Source organism: Acartia tonsa, chromosome 9, assembly GCF_053477335.1.
Source record: "Acartia tonsa isolate MP-2025a chromosome 9, ASM5347733v1, whole genome shotgun sequence".
Taxonomy (NCBI): Eukaryota; Metazoa; Arthropoda; class Copepoda; order Calanoida; family Acartiidae; genus Acartia; species Acartia tonsa.
This window is the reverse complement of record NC_137268.1, coordinates 18293196-18313404: the sequence shown is the minus strand read 5'-3', so window position 1 is coordinate 18313404 and position 20209 is coordinate 18293196. Positions and strand designations below refer to the sequence as shown.

Below are 20209 nucleotides of genomic sequence, written 5' to 3'. Positions count from 1 at the left end.
TTCCACGACAAATATTTATCCACATAAGGGATTTAATCTTATTTACATTAATTGGTTTAATAATAATAATTATAACTTTTAATTATAATAATAATAATAATTGGGTGCACATTTACGCATCGTCCATTGTTACATCCATTAAGATCCCTAAACTATTTTTTTTATGAAAGTCTATTCCTGTTCATTGCTTTCATACATTCTCTTAATACCACATATGATTTCCTGAAATAATTAAAGATTTTTAAAGGCGAGCCTATCTATACATAGGGCCTGTAATTTAGGCATGTTAAAATTATCCTATCGATTTTAAACTTGACATAGTGATTCTTGTAGTAGTTTTAGAAAGCATAGCAACCCTATAATCGTTACCAGATAGTTCTTATGTCCATTTAAACCATGCTGATTTTTAACTTAGGATTCTGACTTTCTCTAGTAGAATGAAAAAACAATATAATAAAAAATGTCTTTTATAATAAACCTCTAAAATATGTATTGTTACAGCATGCAGTTACAAAATATGTATAATTAAATATGCCCGGGAAAAAAAACAATTGTATTAATTAAATTCCTTTTTTTGTACTTTCCCTCAAAGTGCTTGTCGAGCACTTAAACATCTCCTCATTCCCTAATTTTTAAAATAAATTAAAATTTTGTTTTATTTTGTTTGAATCCTAACCCTGCAGGGTTTAATACCTGCGGTGCCCTAATTTAACGAGGCTACTCAGTACCTGACCAGAAGTAATCAACTTCAGCAAAGCGATGGTCGGAATTTGTGTGCTCATTAAGGCGCTTTGATGTAAAACACCTTTTTATTGAAAGATAAGGAAATGCTCTGGCTTACCTGACAGGAGAACCAGTATCGAGATTAATCTCCGCCATATCCACAATATTGAACCATCCCTCAGACACCTCCAACTTCGTATGCTTCAGCCGCAGCTTACACAGAAAGTGAGATTTGCTGCCATATTTTCGCAGCTTTAATACCTAAATATTGAAAATAATAATAAACCTACGTATAATAGAAAAAACTAGTATAAATATAATGATTAATAAGGTCAATAGCTGTAAAAATAATAAAGATATTATGATAAGTAATGAATGGTACAATAATCGACTTATAATTACTTGAATGTTGCACAAGATTAGCATTTGCTCTAATGTAGTGAAACATGGAGCGGTCTAAAATAATGACTCTCCCCTTTCTTTACCCCATCCCCTTCTTGCTTACCATAGCTAGAGTATCCGCAGCTGTTTGCAGCGTATCCGCTTGGATTTCTGTAAAGGTTGATTTGCCAGTGCTGAGGCCGTACATTGATCCGTACATGCTGTGTCTGTGCCCATTCTGTCCACCTGTCTTTACAGCCTAAAAAATAAATATACAAGTAAAGATGTATAATCCAGACAACCTGATTCCAGTGCAGTGGTTGAGACCTTTTTCTCATTTGTAGCGACTTAGTTTTGTTAATATTTTCAACGCTATTGACTAATATTTAAAGATTTATTACCAGTTACTTAACCCAAGCCCCTTCTATTTTATATGCCTAGATTATATTTTTTTATTATTTTACTTCAGGTTAATGGATTTTGTCATCATTGTTTAATTTACGGAAAAGGTAAAGACCTTACGCCTTTTGTTATTAAGCCGCAAAGTTAATCCTATTTGATTATGTAATGGGTTGTATGTCTTTAAGATCCCATAAACTTCCCAAACATTAATTTCAAAATTTCAGTGATGCTCATTACTTAGCATTGATCAAAAGCAGGTTTTAAGCTATTAAGCGGGGGAATGGAGGTTCGTCACATTTCTGTAAATATTTGGCCCTAAGATAAACCTCCTAAAAAATATTTTTTTTCTTTAGATAACTTTAGGGTACATCCCCCCCCCCCTCCTCCACTTTAGTCATTAGTTGTAAGTCTGGTAAGCCGAGCGTTCTCGGCCCACAGGGTAACGAGTTCGGATTCAACGAGCCCTAGCCTTTAATTATTCTACCAAAATAAACAAGCAGGATTCAACATACAGAAATGATATATTTAAACTGAATAATATTTACAAGTTATGTTTACTATATATATACAACAGATTATAACAATGGTTAGGTTTGAAGGGGGTGTGGGGCGCTAGGGCTTAGCTCCCGACGGTAGACAGGCTGTGGGGGCAGCGGTGGTAAAAGGGGAGGCAACGCCTCCCGGTTATATAAGCGCGTGAGGGACGCGTGATAGTTGCATGTTTGAGTCCCGTCCCCACATTTAGGCAGGCCAGTTTGACCGCTGGGTGCGGGGTCAACAGCGGTCATGAGATAGATGGTGATATAATAGGATTAGTGCAGGGGGTTTGTTATCATAAGTCACAGCGAAGCAACTCTGTAAACGGCCTGTCCGTCTGGGTGTCGTATTACCACAACCTCCCCTTCAAGGGTTGCGTGGCTCCTGAGCCACCAGGCCTTGAACCTGGGGATACGACAGCCTATGCCTGCGCAGGACAGGCAGTTCTTGGGGCACAGCTCGATGGAGGACAGCTCTAGCTACACAGGCTCCCTGGGACACTCGTTGCTCGGTCTGACTGTGGTTGGTGATCAGCATTGTCAGCTCCTGGTTGGCTTCTAGGCGTGGGTTGGCGACGGCCAAGCCCCGCCGCTGGAAATTTTGCCTCGTCTGCAGGATTAGTTCTGTCTCGGCTGGTAGCTGGACACGGAGGCCTAGGCAGACTCTGATGGTTCCTAAGGGTGGAATGGCGATGGCAAAGGGTGCATAGAACTCCATGGGGGCGCCTGCTTGATTCAGGTTGCTTGGTCTCCTAGCTCCTACCCGGATGGGGATGGCTGTCATCAGCAGGGGGCACATGGCTTCAGCTTCATCTTCTGGGGCGGCCTCTTCCATCGCAGTGGCTGGTTCTTCTCCTACAGGCTCGCTGCTGGCTGGCAGGTTCTCCATGTCCGCGTCAGGGTTCCAGATGGCATCTCTGGGTGGCTCTGGAGCGGGCGGCGGCGGCGGTGGTTCGTTGGGCTGCTCCTGCAGGTTCTCCTCTACTGGGTCACGATCTTGGCCGCTAGGCTGTGGGGCGGCTGCGGCTGGCTGGTGCACTGGGAGCTGTCCTGGGTCGCTAGCTGCGGGCGCCGCCGCTCCAACTGGCAGCTCAGTGGCATCCTCGTCGCCGTCCATGTCAACTTGGATGTCTGCTGGGATCTGGTGGGCAGTCACATCTCCAGTGTATTTGCGCAGTCGGCCTACATGCGCGGTAACTTCTGAGATCCTGGCTACTGGAGAGGCAGGTTTAATGACATAATGGACTTCTGTAGCTTTCCTCACTACTTTCCAGGGGCCAGTCCATCTCATGGTGATCTTGGCTGCCTTCCCTGGCACCAGGCGGGGGGCCAGGTACCAGACCAAGTCTCCAACCTCATACTTGGCCGTGCCTTCGTAAGCTGCCGCGCTGGATGGCATCATACACTGCATAGTAGCGCTGCAAGAGAGCTTGGACGTTGGCTGGAACTGAAGCATATTCGGTCTCTGGCAGCCGTAGTACCATGTCCACCGGAAGTTTGGCCTCTCTCCCAAAGAAGGCCAGGAACGGGGTCACGCCAGTGGATCTGCAGGCCTTGGTGTTGTATGCGAAGGCGATGGCAGGCAGGTGGGGCTCCCAGTTGTTATCGTCTCTGTCTAGGAACAGGCGCATGCCTGTGTTGAGCGTCCTATGAAACCTCTCCACTCGGTTGGACTGCGGGTTGTAGGGTGGTGGATGTGTCAGGCCAATCTCAAGCCTGGAGGCCAGTTCCTGGAATACCTGGCCGGTAAATTCCATTCCATTGTCGGAATGGATCTTCAGGGGGCATCCGAACGTGGCCAGGTGGCGGTGCAACAGGGCTTCAGCCACCGTGAGGGTGCGCTTGTTGGGGATGGCGTAGAGGCTGACAAACCGGCTGAATCCATCTTGGCAGGTGAGGATGTAGCGGTTCCCAGCTGGGGTCTCTGGCAGTGGCCCCACCAGGTCGATGAATAGGACTTGCTGTGGATACCCCTGGCGGGAGGGCACGTGGATCCCCTGCTTCAGCCTCTCCTTGGTAACTTTCTGGACACACTCAGGGCAGGTTTGTACCATCAGACGGACGTCACGGGCCAGGTTGGGCCACCAGAAGTGCATGGCAACGCGGGCGATAGTTGCGTCCATCCCAAAGTGCCCAGCCATGGGGGTCCCATGGGCTAGAAAGAACGCGTCCTGCTGGAGGGCCGAAGGCAGCAGGTATCTTGTCCTCTCCCCTGTCAGAGTCTGGTCAGTGGTGGTGAGGCAGCCATGCTCGTCAAGCCCCAGGGCTGGGAAGCGGCTGGCGTACTGCTGCTCGTCTCGTTCCTTGCCACGCAGCTCAGCCTTGGTTGGGGCTTTGCCATCAGCCACCCATTGGCGGACACGGAGCAGGAGGGGGTCCTGTGTCTGGGCTTCCAATACTCTAGCTGGATCCAGTCGGGCGGCAGGAGGCCGGCTAGCTGCGGGCTCCCCTAGCTGGCAAAGGTTGTGGATATACTCAGCCTGCTCTGCTAATTCTTCGGCGCTAGCCGTTGGCATGTTGGCATCTTCCCGGCGGCTGAGGGCGTCGGCGTTGGTATTCTGGGTGCCAGGCCTGTGGCAGACGGTAAAGTCTAAGGCCGCTAGCTCCTCCTGCCAGCGGGCCACCATCCCTGTGGATGTGTTCAGTGATTTCATCTGTAGCAAGGCAGAGGAATCAGTGTTGATCTGGAAGCTGCGGTAGGACAAGATGCCGTGGAATTTTCGGATCCCATACATAATGGCGGCCATCTCTCCCTTCCAGGACGGGTAGCGCGTCTCAGGGTCGGTTGTCTTGCGCCCCACGGAGGCAATCAGCCTCTCCTTGCCATCCTGACATTGACTCAGTATGGCAGAGATGGCGCGGCTGCTGAAATCTGTGGTGAGCTGGAACACCGCTGGCAAATCAAACCTGGGCGGCGCTCGGATGGGGGCCTTGCGGAACTTGTCCTTGAGTTGCAGCAGCTGGGCTTCCATCTCAGGCGTCCAGGTTAGGGCCTTGGCCGTCTTCTGTTGATTCATCTCGTAGGTGAGGTCTGCATACTCTGGGATGAACAGGCGGTAGTATCCAAAGAACCCCAGCAGCGCCAGCAAATCCTTGGGGGTGCTAGGGGCTGGCCAGTCCAAGATACGGTCAATATAGTCCTCCTGCATGGCTATCCCCTCGCGGCTGAGGGTGTGGCCCAGATAATCCACCTTGGATCGGAACAGTTTGGTCTTGGCTGGCTTTAGGCGGATCCCTCCCCTGCGGTGGGCTTCCAAGACCTCTCGGAGCCTGGCCAGGTGGGCCCAGGTATCCTGGTGGAAGGTCAGGACGTCGTCAAGGTAGGACTGGAGGTTGGCTGTGCCTAGTGGGTTTAGGACCCCTGCAATAAACCTGGAATAGACAGACGGTGCCGTGGCCAGGCCAAAGGGCATCCTTTTCCATTGATACAAGCCCCTGGGGGTGGTGAAGGCGGTGCAGGGCCGGCTGTCCTCGGACACACGGATGGTGTAGTATGCGGCCACCGCGTCTAAAGCACTGTAGACACGGTGCCCGCCAGCTCGTTCCACCAACTGCTGGATCCTAGGCAGGGGGTAGCTGTCCAGCTCCAGACACTTGTTGAGGGCTCTGTAGTCGACGGCCCAGCGGGTGCTCCCGTCCTTCTTCTTGATGGGCACCAGGGGGCTGCTCCAGGCGGAGTCTGACGGCTCTATAACTCCCTCCTGTAGCCAGGTGTCCAGTTGTTTCTCCAGTTCAGCCTCTTGCCGCGGGTTCAGATCCCTAAATCTCTGGCGGATCGGCTGGGTCCCTGGCTTGAGGCGCAGCTGCAACTCAACCACATCTGTGCAGCCGGGGGTAGAATTGGAGAAGACGTCCCTGTATTCTGACAACATAGTCCAGACCTCCTTCTTGAGCAAGGGGTCCTTGCGTAGGAACTCATTGTCTTCCATCTCCAGGGCCTCCCACAACTCCTGCATTTCTATAGGCTCAGCAGGTTCTTGGAACGAGTGGAGACGCGGGGGAGGCGTATCAGAGACCTCTAGAATGTCAGGTTTGACCAGCTCCCCTGCCACTGGGAGGCCAGCATCCAGCAAGAGGGGCATCTCCCCTTCATTGACCACCAGTACTCTAAACACAGTGGCAGAGCCAGGCCTGTGGGCATACAGGCCCTCTGGAATAACAAGATCCTCCCCAAACCTCTGTTCTGGGGCAGCTAGTTGGATGGCATCCTTGGTGCGATGGCCTACTAGCTCAACAGGGACCGCCATAACCCCGCGGCCAGGCAGGACCACCCGCTTGGCTGTGCGGAGCTGGGGTGGCTGGCCATCAGTTGGGGTGACAGCGCTTAGCCTATACGTGGCTGGTGCGGGGTCAGCTTTGGCTCCGGGACCCACCGGCCGCGACTTGACGGGCTCGGCTTCTGGAGAGGCTGACGTGTCGGAGCCAGGTGTGGCTCCGAGGGCGTCCGGCCACGATTTGACGGGCTCGGCGCTGGGAGAGGCCAAAGTGCTGGGTCCAGCTTTGGCTCCGTGGGCGTCCGGCCGCGACTTGACGGGCACGGCGCCGGGAGAGGCTGAGGCCTGAGAGTTGAGTGTGGCTCCGGGTACATCAGACCGCGACTTGACGGGTCTGGACTCGGGCTTGGCTGGTGGACTGGCTGGAGGTCCCATGTAGAGGGGGCCAGGTGGACACGGCTGGCCGTTGATAAAGGTGTCGGCGGAGAAGATTGGTTCTGGAGGGCTGGCAATCTCAGGAAACGTTGTTGGCAGGCTCTCCCTCGGCACCTTGGGCACTGGGGGCAACCCCATGGCTAGCAGGTTAGCTCCCTTGTGTGCGTTGAGCTCAGCGTCCACCCAGTGTGTGCCTTTCTCAACCACACGCGGCTGCTCAGGCAGGGGGCCTGGCAGAGGCCCCTCATAACTTAGCTCTCTCTCGGCTGTCTCCCGGTCAATGGGGACGCCACGGAGTGGGATAAACTCCCCACGCACCCACAAGCAAGGTGGTTGCATGTCGAAACAGAGCCTAGTTCCGAACTCCTTGAGAAAATACCCTCCTAGGTTCAGAGGGTGTGAGAGGTTCCGGACCACAGTCACGTGGTATAGATGGAGTATAAGAGTGTGTGAGACTGCCATATATAACTCTTTTAACTTTCCTATTACCTGGAGGGGCTGGCCTTCCTCATTAGCAGTCAGGATTTGGGTGTTGTCCGGAATCAACATGCGTTGCACGCCCATCGCGTGCATGAGGTGCTCAGAAATTACAGCAGACCCTGGTACACGGTTGCCAGAATCAATCATGGCATCAACCTGTACATGCTGGGCAGGGTCAGGGGTAGGAAACCTCACCCTGACATGGCAGGGGAAGTGGAGGTCCTGCCCTTGAGACAAGGGGGCCTCTCGTTCGGCTGGGGTTGGCAGAAACTTTGGTGGTGGCCGAACCGCAGCTATGGTGGTATCGCTTACCATGGTGGCTTAGACTGTAGCTTCGAATCACTAGAGCTTATTAATTATCACTGGGTCAACAATTTTATATTTATTTTTATCACTTGGTTGACATTTATACACACTTATGTGTTGTTATCACTAGGAGCTCTAGGTGTGATTCTGGAAGCACTGGCAGCAGGGAATGTCCGTCCTGCAAGGTTCAGAGGGGTGACGGCGGTAGGGAATGACCCGTCCTACAGCGCCGCTGGTTCGAATCCCGAAAATGGCGGCAGGGAATGGCCCGTCCTGCAGCGCCTCGGGTTCGAATCCTGGGAGGCAGCGGCAGGGAATGTCCCGTCCTGCCGTGCCTGTGGCTCAAAATCTGCTATCCGTCGCAGTGGTAGGGCTTACTTGTGTGCTGAAGCTTCGCAGCCACACATTGCCTTCTTAGGGAGACCAGCACCCAGCTGTCTGTCTCGTAGGTTTGGCCTGGGTGTCCTGGGGCTTGTCCCAGCTACACTTGCCAATTTAGACTCAGTTCTGTAGCCGTCTGAGCTAAATTATCCGATTGCCGTGGCTGCGCACCTAGCGCTACTCCTACACGACACGGAAAAAGCGTCTTAACTGGCGCTTTTAGCAGGCTAAATCTGCTTGCCGTAGGCCAGAGGCCCACATATTGCGTTCAAAATGATGGAAATTCGACCTAAAAAGGCCGTCTCACGGGTCAGTTGGCGGCTGATTGTCCCCTTACTTGCCAAAGGGTCCAATCAGAGGTAGAATAGGCTAGTTTCTGTAAGGCTCGATTGAAACACGCTGACACCAAGTTCTGGTAAGCCGAGCGTTCTCGGCCCACAGGGTAACGAGTTCGGATTCAACGAGCCCTAGCCTTTAATTATTCTACCAAAATAAACAAGCAGGATTCAACATACAGAAATGATATATTTAAACTGAATAATATTTACAAGTTATGTTTACTATATATATACAACAGATTATAACAATGGTTAGGTTTGAAGGGGGTGTGGGGCGCTAGGGCTTAGCTCCCGACGGTAGACAGGCTGTGGGGGCAGCGGTGGTAAAAGGGGAGGCAACGCCTCCCGGTTATATAAGCGCGTGAGGGACGCGTGATAGTTGCATGTTTGAGTCCCCTCCCCACATTTAGGCAGGCCAGTTTGACCGCTGGGTGCGGGGTCAACAGCGGTCATGAGATAGATGGTGATATAATAGGATTAGTGCAGGGGGTTTGTTATCATAAGTCACAGCGAAGCAACTCTGTAAACGGCCTGTCCGTCTGGGTGTCGTATTACCACATAAGTACTAGAATTACAAAAATATGTGAGTGTTAACAATTAATTGTATTATATTTTAAACTGGATTTTCAATTTGTTAAAGGGTAACTTTTAGAACGTTGCTACGTGAAAAATGTTTCTAGCCAATTTTCAATGTTGTCTAGTAGCAAAGTTGCTCTATATGTGTTAGAATTCTTAGGATAGTAATCATTTAATTTCTTTTCTATTAAACTACTCTTACCGCATTTTTCTTTCTTTTTTCCTTCTTAAAGTTCATTATCTTTTTTTATATTTGTATCTATTTGGAGGTTTTACCTAAATCGCATATAGACAACAAACAATTTTTAACAAAAAAACTGCAATTTCTCAAATTAGGTTTAAGTTAGAGTTAGAAAACCTATGCAGGAGTACTCATTTTGATAGCATCCCGCAGGGTTAGGACATCTCACAAGGGGCTAGAAAGATAAAAGTCTCTATATGAAATTATGTTAAACAGATAATTTCAAACAGCTTCCCCCTAGCATAAGTATACAAAAAGTAAAAGGTATTTTTATTGATTTTTAAAAAAATATTTAGATCATTAAAATCTTGTTAGAAAATATCGCTAGAGAAATGCTGTAAAAAGCCTACTCAATTAAAAAAAAAAAGACGCTAATGATAGTTGTCAACGAATTGCAATATAACATTTTAGTATTCCTATTTCTTTATTCATGGTTATTAATAAAGGATATTATTTTAAGATTTTGACGTTAGAAATTTATTTGCTACCAGTCGCGTGCAGAGGGTTTTGTCAGGAAGATTTTGATACCCACCCTGATCCAAAATCGATGATGATATCATTTTTTTTATCGTTTTTGTATCTTTTTTCTGTTCATCTAATGGTTATTTTTTTGAAATTCAATACATAAATTGATATATTATTACTTGAATAGATATTACGTTCTGTAATAAAGTGAAACTTGCAGCAGGCTAACATGATTCTACACTTCTTACCCCTTTATCATATCACCTCCCTATCTACTCGATGAACGAACAGACGAATAAATGAGTTCCATGTTAGCAAGCTAAATTGGTGATGATTTTTCCCTGTGAAAATCTCCACGTATATTCTAAATACATTTATTCATACAACCAACAACCCTAATATGCAACCATGACATTAGAATGGACAGGATATAGGATATATTGACAGGGGAAAATTGTCGTCAATTTAGGTTGCTAATATGGAGCTTATTTATTGGTCAGTTCGTTCATTCAGTAGGAGAGGAGGAGATAGGGTATTGGAGTTGATTGGGTTATCTATTTTAGCCAGCTGTAAAAATTACTTTATGAGAGTACATGAAAATCTGGTGCAACATCCATGTAGTATTATATTCATTTAGAATGGTCTAATTGACAAAGTATTTGATTAGCAGCCAATTTTTTTAGCACAATCTTTAATCAGATTGGTCAGGCAACTATTTGCAAACATTATGCACAGCTACTCCAAAGATATCTATTCATATATATTTGTTTGTTCGTTCGGTTGTTCTTTAAAATCAGTAAGAATAATCAGGGATCTAAAGGGATAATACAATGGCCGATAAATTGATATACATCCCCAATGATGATGCACAAAATTATCCTTTCTGTAATTACAATTAGTGGTTGAAACATATTATCTATTTAATTCAGTTAATGGGAGGTACAGACTATTTGGAAAACCCTCTGCACGCCACTGGCTACAAGCAGTATAGCCCTTTATCTTTTAATATAGTTTCTACGAAGTTCATTAAAGTATAATGTTGCAGTTTCATCAGTTTATTTTATCGCATTGTATTATAGACAGCTTTTAGAGGATATTCGAGGAAAATTCTCTGTAATAAGATGCTATAAATGATTTTTCATACGGCTGAGAATTGTTTCTATTCTAGCGGATATTAATCGATTTCGAAAAATTATATTATCTATAATAAAAAGTATTTTTGAAAAATTCTTTTTTGAAGCCTACTATGATATAAAACAAAAAGCTTAATCTTATCTTTTATTTTATCTTTATGAATTTGAAATTTTTAGATAAAATATTGTAAAACAGTTATTTTGTTGTCATACACATTGCGTAAAGTAATAAACATAATAGTTTAAATTTATAGGTAAACCCCTATTTTTTCTAAAACTTAAATACATTAAATCTCTCAGAGGTTGTTTTAGAATTTTTTCGGCAATACATTGTTCATTAAATAGCAGTAACAAAACTTTAACAAGTTCGGATTTTGAAACAACGGTCATGCAAACAATGGGTTGGTTGTCTGATCATGCAAAATTGACAAAATCCTAAACCATTTTTTTACGATTTTTATTTTTCCTTTTCCCAGATTTTGTTATGGCTTAAAAAGTATACTTGATGATAAACTTGTTATCTTAAATGTTGATAATGTCGCCCACTGCTGCAGTCTGTTGCAATGAATGGTTTTTAAAGGCATCTGTTTAACAATTCAAATATTGATTTCTTTATAGGTTGCTGTCATAGACGTTCAAGGGTGGGGATAAAGGCTTGTATACCCCCCCTCAAACTTTGTAATCCCTCATTTTACCCCAATCAAAATAATAAGCTTGGACGTCCCTGGTCGATGTTCCAAATCCCCTCTCTTGCCCTCCCATCTATCAGTGACCAATACATTTTTACTGTCTAACAGTTTACTGTACTTTTTTCTTAACAATAGAATTATATTAGATTGTTTTTACTGCGCTGCAATTATGGAAATGATTGTTTTTGTTATTAAAACGACCCAGCCTTTGTAATGAAGAAACAATAAAGACATCAAGAACTGAAAATAATACATTACAAATTATTGATAGATGATTTTATCTACAGCTCTTATAGACAGATAGATAGATAGACAATAGACCGAAAGAAATTATATAGAAACATAGGCTGTTATCAAGTTTTTAAATAGATATTTATATGGATAGATGGATGGATGTATGGATAAATTGATGTATCAATGGATAGATAAATAGTAGCTAAATGAATAAATGGATTGATAGACAAATTAATGGATGGATAGTTAGATGGCTGGTTGGATAGATAAATAGATAAAAAAAAATGTATGGATGTATGAATAGATAGATAAGCATGAAAACTATTATGATTAATGATGTTATTGAATAATGTTAAGGAGTGTCTGGACTTAGATACTCAACATAGTTCCAGGATTCTTTAAAATATATGATAACAGTAAATTTACAGCTTATATTAGCCTTATTAAGTGATTTCATTTTGTTGTTTTGGGGACTATAAAATCGCCATTGAAACTATTACGGACTAATTCATATTAATTATGCATTGTATCTGGGCAAGAAAAAAGCCCGGCCATAAAAACAGTTTAAAAAATTGTTTGAGGTGTATATTAAAATTTTACCTTTTTTTCTTCAAAAGAAGGTGTATCAACTTTTTTTTTATGACTAGCCGGTTCTTTTAGTAAGTAGTAGATGTAAAATTTTTCATAGAATTCAGATATGCAATCGGTTTTTTTGTAGACCTCTTATTTTTTAAGTAATTTAAGTTTTTTAAAAAAATAATTAAGTCGGTTTTAAGGTACTAAAACGCAACAAAATAAAAGAAGAAAATGGCCAGTAAGAACAAAAATAGTAAGATCTTTAATTTGACACCTTACTTTTAAAATTCTGTTGAGTAATTATTGAAAAAATCTATTTTTTTAACCTCGGTTTAATAAAAACTTTAGACCTAAATATTTTCTCAAACAGACATAAAAAACATGGGTTCATATATACCTTTAGAATCAGAAAAATATTACGAATCCATTGTAAGCAAAATTGAAAAAAAGTAAAAAAATATAAAAATATAAAAATGGCCAATTGTATTTTTTGTTCTGGCAACACTATCGTCTTCCCTTTTTTACCCCCTCTTTACCCCCTCTATACCCCCTACCCATTTTTATACCCAATTCAAAAGTTAAGACGTTGCCTGTACAATATAATATGATATTTTCATATAATTCCTTTTATTGTAGTTTATATACTATATTGTAAACTTTTTTTTTCAATTTTGCTTACAATGGATTCGTAATATTTTTCTGATTCTAAAGGTATATAAGAACCCATATTTTTTTACTTGTGAAATGATAAAATTGAGTTCAAAGTTTTTATTCTCGTGGGTTTAAAAAAATCGATTTTTTCAATAATTACCTGACAGAATTGAAAAAGTAAGGTGTCAAATTAAAGATCTTACTATTTTTGTTCATAATGGCCATTTTCTTTCTTTTTTTTGTTGCATTTTAGTACCTTAAAATCGACTTAATTTTTTTTTTTAAACTTAAATTACTTAAAAAATAAGAGGTCTACAAAAAAAACGATTGCATATCTGAATTCTATGAAAAATTTTACATCTACTACTTACTAAAAGGACCGGCTAGCTATAAAAAAAAAAGTTGATACAACTTCTTTAAATAATTTAACAAAACAAGAATGTCTTTGTACATTTGTTTTAAAAGTAGAAAGTTGATCGCCCTTTCTAAATCAAAGGTTGAGAGTAATACTAGACGCTATATATTAAGAAAAGCTAATGATATACCCCTGTATTTATTTTTTAATTTATTTAAAGATTTCCTGTTCAGGACAAATATAAAGCTTTAAAAATCTATTACCTAGAACTTTTGATAAAAGGGATTAAAACCCAACCTGGTGCATGTCCAAGAGATCACAAACTTTGTTTCCATAAATTTCTAGGCAGGCGAGAGAAATATTCCAGTGTTGGTTACATGTCTGATATATCTCCTAGTTACATAAATATATTTGTTATATAATTGATATATTATTAAAATGAACATGGAAATAGATAGATAGATGGATAGATTCCCAGATGACCAATAGTTTCACTATTTGATTGATAGATTGACTAGATGGATTGATAGATTGATTATATAAAAATTGAAATAGATAGGTAAATGAAAATATTCCTAGAAGGCCAATAGATTCATTATTCGATTAATAGATTGATTAGTTGGATATTAATATTGATAGAAAGATAAGTATAATCTTAAGGCAATCTAGAGAAATACTTCAGTGTTGGTTTCATGTCTGTTATATCTCCTAGATAGATATTAGATTGTTATTGTAATGATACATGTTATAGATAGATTACCTTAGAAGTTCATATTTTACTAATTGATTGATTAGATGGACATTAAATCAATAGAAAAATGTGTATAAATTCTGGGCAAACTAGATCAACATTGAAATAGATGATAGACAGTTAGATATTTTTCTGAATAAATTGTATAATTAAAATAATATAAGGATACAATCAGAAATATTCCTACATGCTTGACATATCTCCTACACAGCTTGGATCTAAAGGGATAAGATAATGGCCGATAAATTTATGTATATCTCCAATGATACACAAAACTATCCCTTATGTAGATCACAATTAGAGGTTGAAACGTTTGGACACTAAACTTAATGAACCAACCAATCCAAATTCAATAAAAAAAATTTAGCCAACAAATATGAAAGAGTTATTTTAAAACATTGGGGACTAGTGTAATAACAGCAAAAAAATTAACTTAGGATTTAGGGTTTCCTAAGTTTTTCGTATTCCTTTACTACCATGTAAGGGCTTAGGAAACTCTTAGGATCTGACCCCATATTAATAAAACCATATAATAAATATAGAAAAGCCTTTACCTTTATAATTAACTGACACACTTGGTTAAAAACCTTGTTAGTTTCTGGACAGGTATTACCAAAGTTGACAACTGTTGAAATCACTCCTAAAAACATTAAAAAAATCAAAATACATCCTAACAATCCACAAATTCAAAATTTTAAGTGTTCATTAAGTTGACATAAAACTAGTATGACAACATCCATAAAAGCGAAGCTCTGATACGGTATGGCAAACGAACATTATCTCTTGTACAGTGTCAGAACTGAATATACAAAATAAGAATATATAAGTTTTGACAAAATTATACGTAAATTTGTTGCAAAATTTCTTAAGTACAGAATTTTGTTTAAGGACCTACTGACATTTTTAGGACTTGATCATAGAGATTCTTCGCTCATAATATTGTACTTTTTTGCAATTGGAATCAGTAATCCAAAAATCAGATCAATCGGATGATTTTATCACATAAAATATTGTTGTTAAAAAAGTTTTTAAAAAATGTTTTAAATGGATGTACTATGATTCTGGTAACGATTATAGAGTTGCTACGCTTTCTAAATAGTACCTAACTACTACAGGAATCATCATGCAAAGTTTGAAATCGATTGGACAATTCTAACATGTCTAAATTAACGAAAAAAGCTATCCGTAATTATAGAAAACCTATACCCTAATTATAGAAAAGCTTCGCTTTTAAACATGCAAGCCCTAACTAACAACTGAAATAATTTTTAGTTTTTTTTCTCTTTTTTAACACTTAGTCATATAGAAAATTTAAATTTTCCTTTAATTAAGAGTGTTTTTTGTAGTTTGCTCTTTACTATTCTATTTCCAGACAAAAATTATCTTTACTTTCTTGAATATTGATATCCATGTTTCCTTGTGGGTAAGTTTTTTAGTGAATCAAATTTTATTGATTTTCATGGTATCCTCCCAAAGAATTTGGAAGAAATCTAAATTGAATCAGCTAGTATAGTCGTGAGTTAGATATTATAATAGTTAGATTACAATCCATTTGTTGGATGCGAGGCATCTTTAAAAGTTTAATTTTTGTATAAAAGTACATATAAATTATTTGACTAAATAATCTGTAATTCTTTTATTTTATATTCCTAGAAATCTTAAGGAAAAGAACAATAAATAGTGAATTATTGCACATAAGAATAATGATAAACAAAATAACCCTTTATATAGATTCAATTTTTTATAAAAGAGTTTGGCCACTGCTAGAATTTACAACCCAATAAAAATTGAACAAAAGTACCTAAAGTAATCCAACAAATGAGAGAATATGAACGTTGGTAAAAGTTGGGATTAGATTAGTTTAAGGTTATTGTCCCCTCCCTACCTCTTTATGAATATCCTGATGTATAATTGAAAGATTTTACCTTTATTTGCTATTGAGCGACAAAAGGTTGATTCTAATAGTTTCGCTGCATTTGAACGATATTTATCTTGTCCTGTTCTATGTATATACAATAATCTTAAAGTATGACTAAAAGGTGGCAGGGATCTAAAGGGATAAAACAATGCCCGAAAGATTAATGTACATCCTCAATGATGATACACAAAATTAACCATTATGTACATTACAATATGTGGTTAAAACGTTTAAAGACTCAAACTAATGAACCAGCTAATCAAAATTGAATGAAATTTCCCAAATTGGTAAGCAAACAAATAAGAATATATTATTATAAAACTTCGGGGACTAGTGTATTAAACAGCCCAATGTCCTCACCCTGCTAAAAGGTGGTGTGGGCGGGCTAGAGTTACATTTATATGAAAAAGCGAGAAAATATTCGCCTGGAGCTAATTATAAATCTAGCACCATTCAAAGAGACAAGCATTCAGAAATATAACAATGATGACATCATCCATAAAAGGCGAAGAACAAAAAATCATGGATTATTTTTCAGTGTTCATAATTAAGAAAAAAGAGAGAGAATGTGTGTTTATTAAATTATATAAAATCACGAAACCCAATTATTGTCGTTTGTGCACGACCAACAGACTGACAAAGTAAATTGTTTACTGGATAATTTTTGGTAAAAATCGGCAATCTATCTTATATAGCAGCCGAGAAAATCATATTTTCCCTACAACGTTACGGACGGACACACAAGACATAATAAAATGTAAATCTAATGTACTTCCTCTAGATATTAAAATTTTAACAAAATAATATATGCCTATTTTTTATGCTAGAAGCCCTGCTCAGTCTATCCCTTGATTTATTCTAAAAGAACGTGTCCTAACTTTTGTGATTTTTTTAACCCATTCGTAACGAGCTCACAAAGTTCAAAGTTTTGATTCAACACGGTTTAACAATATAGATTATTCCAATAATTACTCAACAGAATTTAAAAAGTAAAGTGTCAAATTAAAGATCTTACTATTTTTGTTCATAATGGCAATTTTCTTCTTTTTTTTGTTGCGTTTTAGTACCTTAAAATCGACTTATTTTTTTTAAAACTTAAATTACTTCAAAAATAAGAAGTCTACTAAAAAAACGATTGTATATCTAAATTCTATGGATCATTTTACATCTAATATACTTACTAAAAACACGGACTAGCTATTTTTTTTAATCAAAAAAGTTAGGACACATGTTTTTGTAAGATTTAAGAAACTTCAACAAAATATTACAAAATTACGATGTATGTCTATCCACCCGTTAAAGCTTAACATCTCGCAGTCGCTGGACCGAATAGACTCAACCTTTTCAGTGGATATAACTGCTGGTATTTTTTGGTTTATTGGTTTCTTTTGTATTAAAAAACCTATCTTGTAGGAAAATCAAAAGTATAAAAAAAAAATTTAAAATTTGATAGAATTTGAAATTTATATAACAAAAGAAAATGTTAGTATCTTAGTTTTGAAATAAGGTTGCTATCTGAAAAAATCTCCAGAGAATCGTTAAAGTTGGTGACTTGTAGATTTTATGAGACATTATTTATAAAGACATCTTTTAAAATCAGACAAAAGGCATAAATGCCTGTTAGTTTTTCATTTTCTTAAGACATATAATGGACATTCAAAGAAAAAGGATATTACATGATTTCATTACCGAACAAGAACGATAATTTTTAAATATTGGTTTCTTTAGGAGATAGATAGAGAGCTATAATTTGGCCAAACCTTCGATCTTTTAGAAAGGGAAATTTAATTATTTCTTTCTCATTTGAAGCACTTCTGAATTGTATAAAGCTTTTGGGTTTTTGTACTGATTCACCAAAGACAATAAATGTTTAAATATAGATATGTATAATACAGACGACTACCCAGTCAAAGTGTTGGGAACCTTTTTCATCTGCCAGCTTCTAATACTCATGTAAAGTAGATGAGTTTAATAATTCCAATTATTTTAAAGATCTTAATTAATAATTAAAAATGTGGTGGATTGTAAACCTACCTTGTGATGCCTCTCTGGTGATATGCCTGATCCAAGGTGTACTAGTGGCGGCCACCTGTCCTGACTGACCAGAATCCAGGTAAAAATCACACCTATGCTTTTCCACACTCACTCTAGCTTTGTTCCTGATTAAAATATTTTCTCATTGTTTTTTTATCTCATAGGTAGATCGGTTACTCCATAATCAATGTAATTCTGTACATCCGTCCAAGTACATAATTCAAACTTTATCATTTACAGGGATGTCCAAGCTTTTTATTTTTAGGAGGTAAAATGAATGGGTTTAAAGGTTTAAACATCCACATTGGTCAAAATTTACGAACGTGTCATTCTTACTCATTTATATCAAATTTCATTTCTTTTTCATTAAAATCATATCGTTCTTTTATAGAAAGAATGAGAAATTTCCTGAAGTCAAAAGATGGCTCTACACAAAGAATATTGTTGTCCTTGTGATAAATTGTCTTCAAATCTTCCCCAGGTGACCTTAACATTAAATTCTAAACTCTAATAAGAGTTGCACTTAGAAAAAACTTTGTAATTCTGACTTGAGTATAAAAATAGTATGAAAATAGTATGAAAAGTCTTTCATATTATATAAAGCATCAAATTTTATTTTGTCAGTAGCTTAAGATTTTGATTACTTTTGAACCGATTGAGTTCTTAATTTTATGGTGGATTTTACTGAAAGATTTAAGTTTTCAGATGGTTCAAGGCTATTTTTCTGTTCTTCCTTACCCTCCAGATGCCATATATGGTAGGGGCGCAGCCGCTGATTAAAAAATGAAGAAATGTGAGAACTTCTTACATGACAAGAAAATCGTTATTTGTTTAAAGATGTAAGGTTAAAGAATTGATTTGAGGTAAAGCACCGGCTTATCCTTATACTAAAGTAACAGGATGTCTGTGTGTTTGTCTGTGTGTTTGTACTGAAGGATCTCGCTTACCGCTGAACCGATTGGGTTCTCCTTAACAGGGTAGTTTCTCATAAGTCCTGGGAATGTTTATAACTATTTTGGGGGAGGGTACCACCACCCTCTCAGGAGAAATCGTCCCTAGAAAAAAATTACCCCTCTCGAAAAAGAGACTTGAACGAAACATAAACCAATTATGTCTGTAATTAGATATTTTAAATAAAGAAAACATTCAAAGTGCCACTAGAGGCCTCTAGGGCGTAGCCGCTAGTGGGTTTCATATAGCATTAAATGGGGTTGCATTAGCTATATGTATGTAACTCTGTTCACTTGTTGGAGACCCTGTGCCGACTTGAATATAATTGGGTCTTTGAATATCATCCAATTGCGTCGGAAATTTTCACACAGCCAAGTCAATACAAGAGAGCAGAATGCAATTTGCTAGAAGACGAAAAGGTCCCAACCACTTGAGCCAGATAGTTGTCTGGGTTTTACTTGTACTTTTATTCATATATACTGCATAATAAATATTTACCTGTCATAAATGCTGGCAACAAGGCAGACTTTGGGTATTCCAGCTACACTCTTCTTAGAACCTTTTTTAGGATTATAGTTAATTTTTAAGTTTATGGGAATTTTTGTATATTTAGGGTTACAGCATAGAAGACAGTATAGAACTTTCGTAAATTAATGTATATTCATTATCAAAGCTTCTCTATAAGTGTGATAAAATGGGTTCTAAGACAAACACAGGAGTGCCTAAATTTTCAAATAAAACAGGTTGGGTTGGGTTAAGATATGAATATACAAATAAGTCCCACACAAGGTTTAGGCATTTAAACAACCTATAAGATGGTTTAGAATAGGTTAGGTTAGGTCAAGTGTCCATTCCGACGTTTGTCACTCCTGCGTTTATCCTAGGAACAAAAATATGTACAATCTGTAAAAAAGCACTTTATTTTCAAACTCTAATCCTTTCCTGCACCATTTTCAGTGTCACAACGCTCCAATTCACTTGTGATCAGGGCTTCAAATTCAGATTTGCTCTCGTGGATTTTTTTCACTTTTTCTGAACATTTTTCTGTCTTCTTGCCATTTTTGATTCCATTCAGCTTGGAGGAGGTGGAATTAGGTACTTGGGGCTTGGGGATTTTTGTTCTAGTTTTAATTTGGGATTAGATTAATGATTTACAATAAAATTGTAAATAAAACCGTACTCATATTTTACGATTTACTAGTAGAGATGCTACGCTTACTAACTTTGTGCCTAGTTGTGATGGTAATCATTATTTAAATAATTTAAAAATATAGAGATAATAAAAAATGATATACATTCCCAATAAAGTTTAACAAAGTTGCCCATTCTGGGTCATAAATCTTTGGGTAAGAGTGTAATTTATAGGAAAAATCGATAATAACTAAAATTATATACTGTAAAAGTTAAATGATAAACAAACTAACATATATTATATATGC

At 39.2% G+C, this 20209-nt stretch overlaps 1 protein-coding gene across 1 annotated transcript in view; it reads right to left on the bottom strand.

Annotated features, from left to right (window-relative positions):
* The window catches only part of LOC145328376 (uncharacterized), a 28605-nt gene extending 8718 nt beyond the window's left edge, over nt 1-19887 (bottom strand). The window contains exons 1-9 of the mRNA XM_080172010.1: nt 19715-19887; nt 19269-19331; nt 18232-18305; nt 17820-17948; nt 14422-14507; nt 13414-13509; nt 1229-1363; nt 842-984; nt 180-222 (exon numbers count right to left, since the gene is read on the bottom strand). Of these exons, the coding sequence (XP_080028136.1) occupies nt 180-222; nt 842-984; nt 1229-1363; nt 13414-13422 (330 nt within the window). The 5' untranslated portion in view covers nt 13423-13509; nt 14422-14507; nt 17820-17948; ... (1 more) ...; nt 19269-19331; nt 19715-19887. The remainder of the gene's footprint in view (nt 1-179; nt 223-841; nt 985-1228; nt 1364-13413; nt 13510-14421; nt 14508-17819; nt 17949-18231; nt 18306-19268; nt 19332-19714) is intronic.
* Nucleotides 19888-20209: the final 322 nt, after the last annotated feature.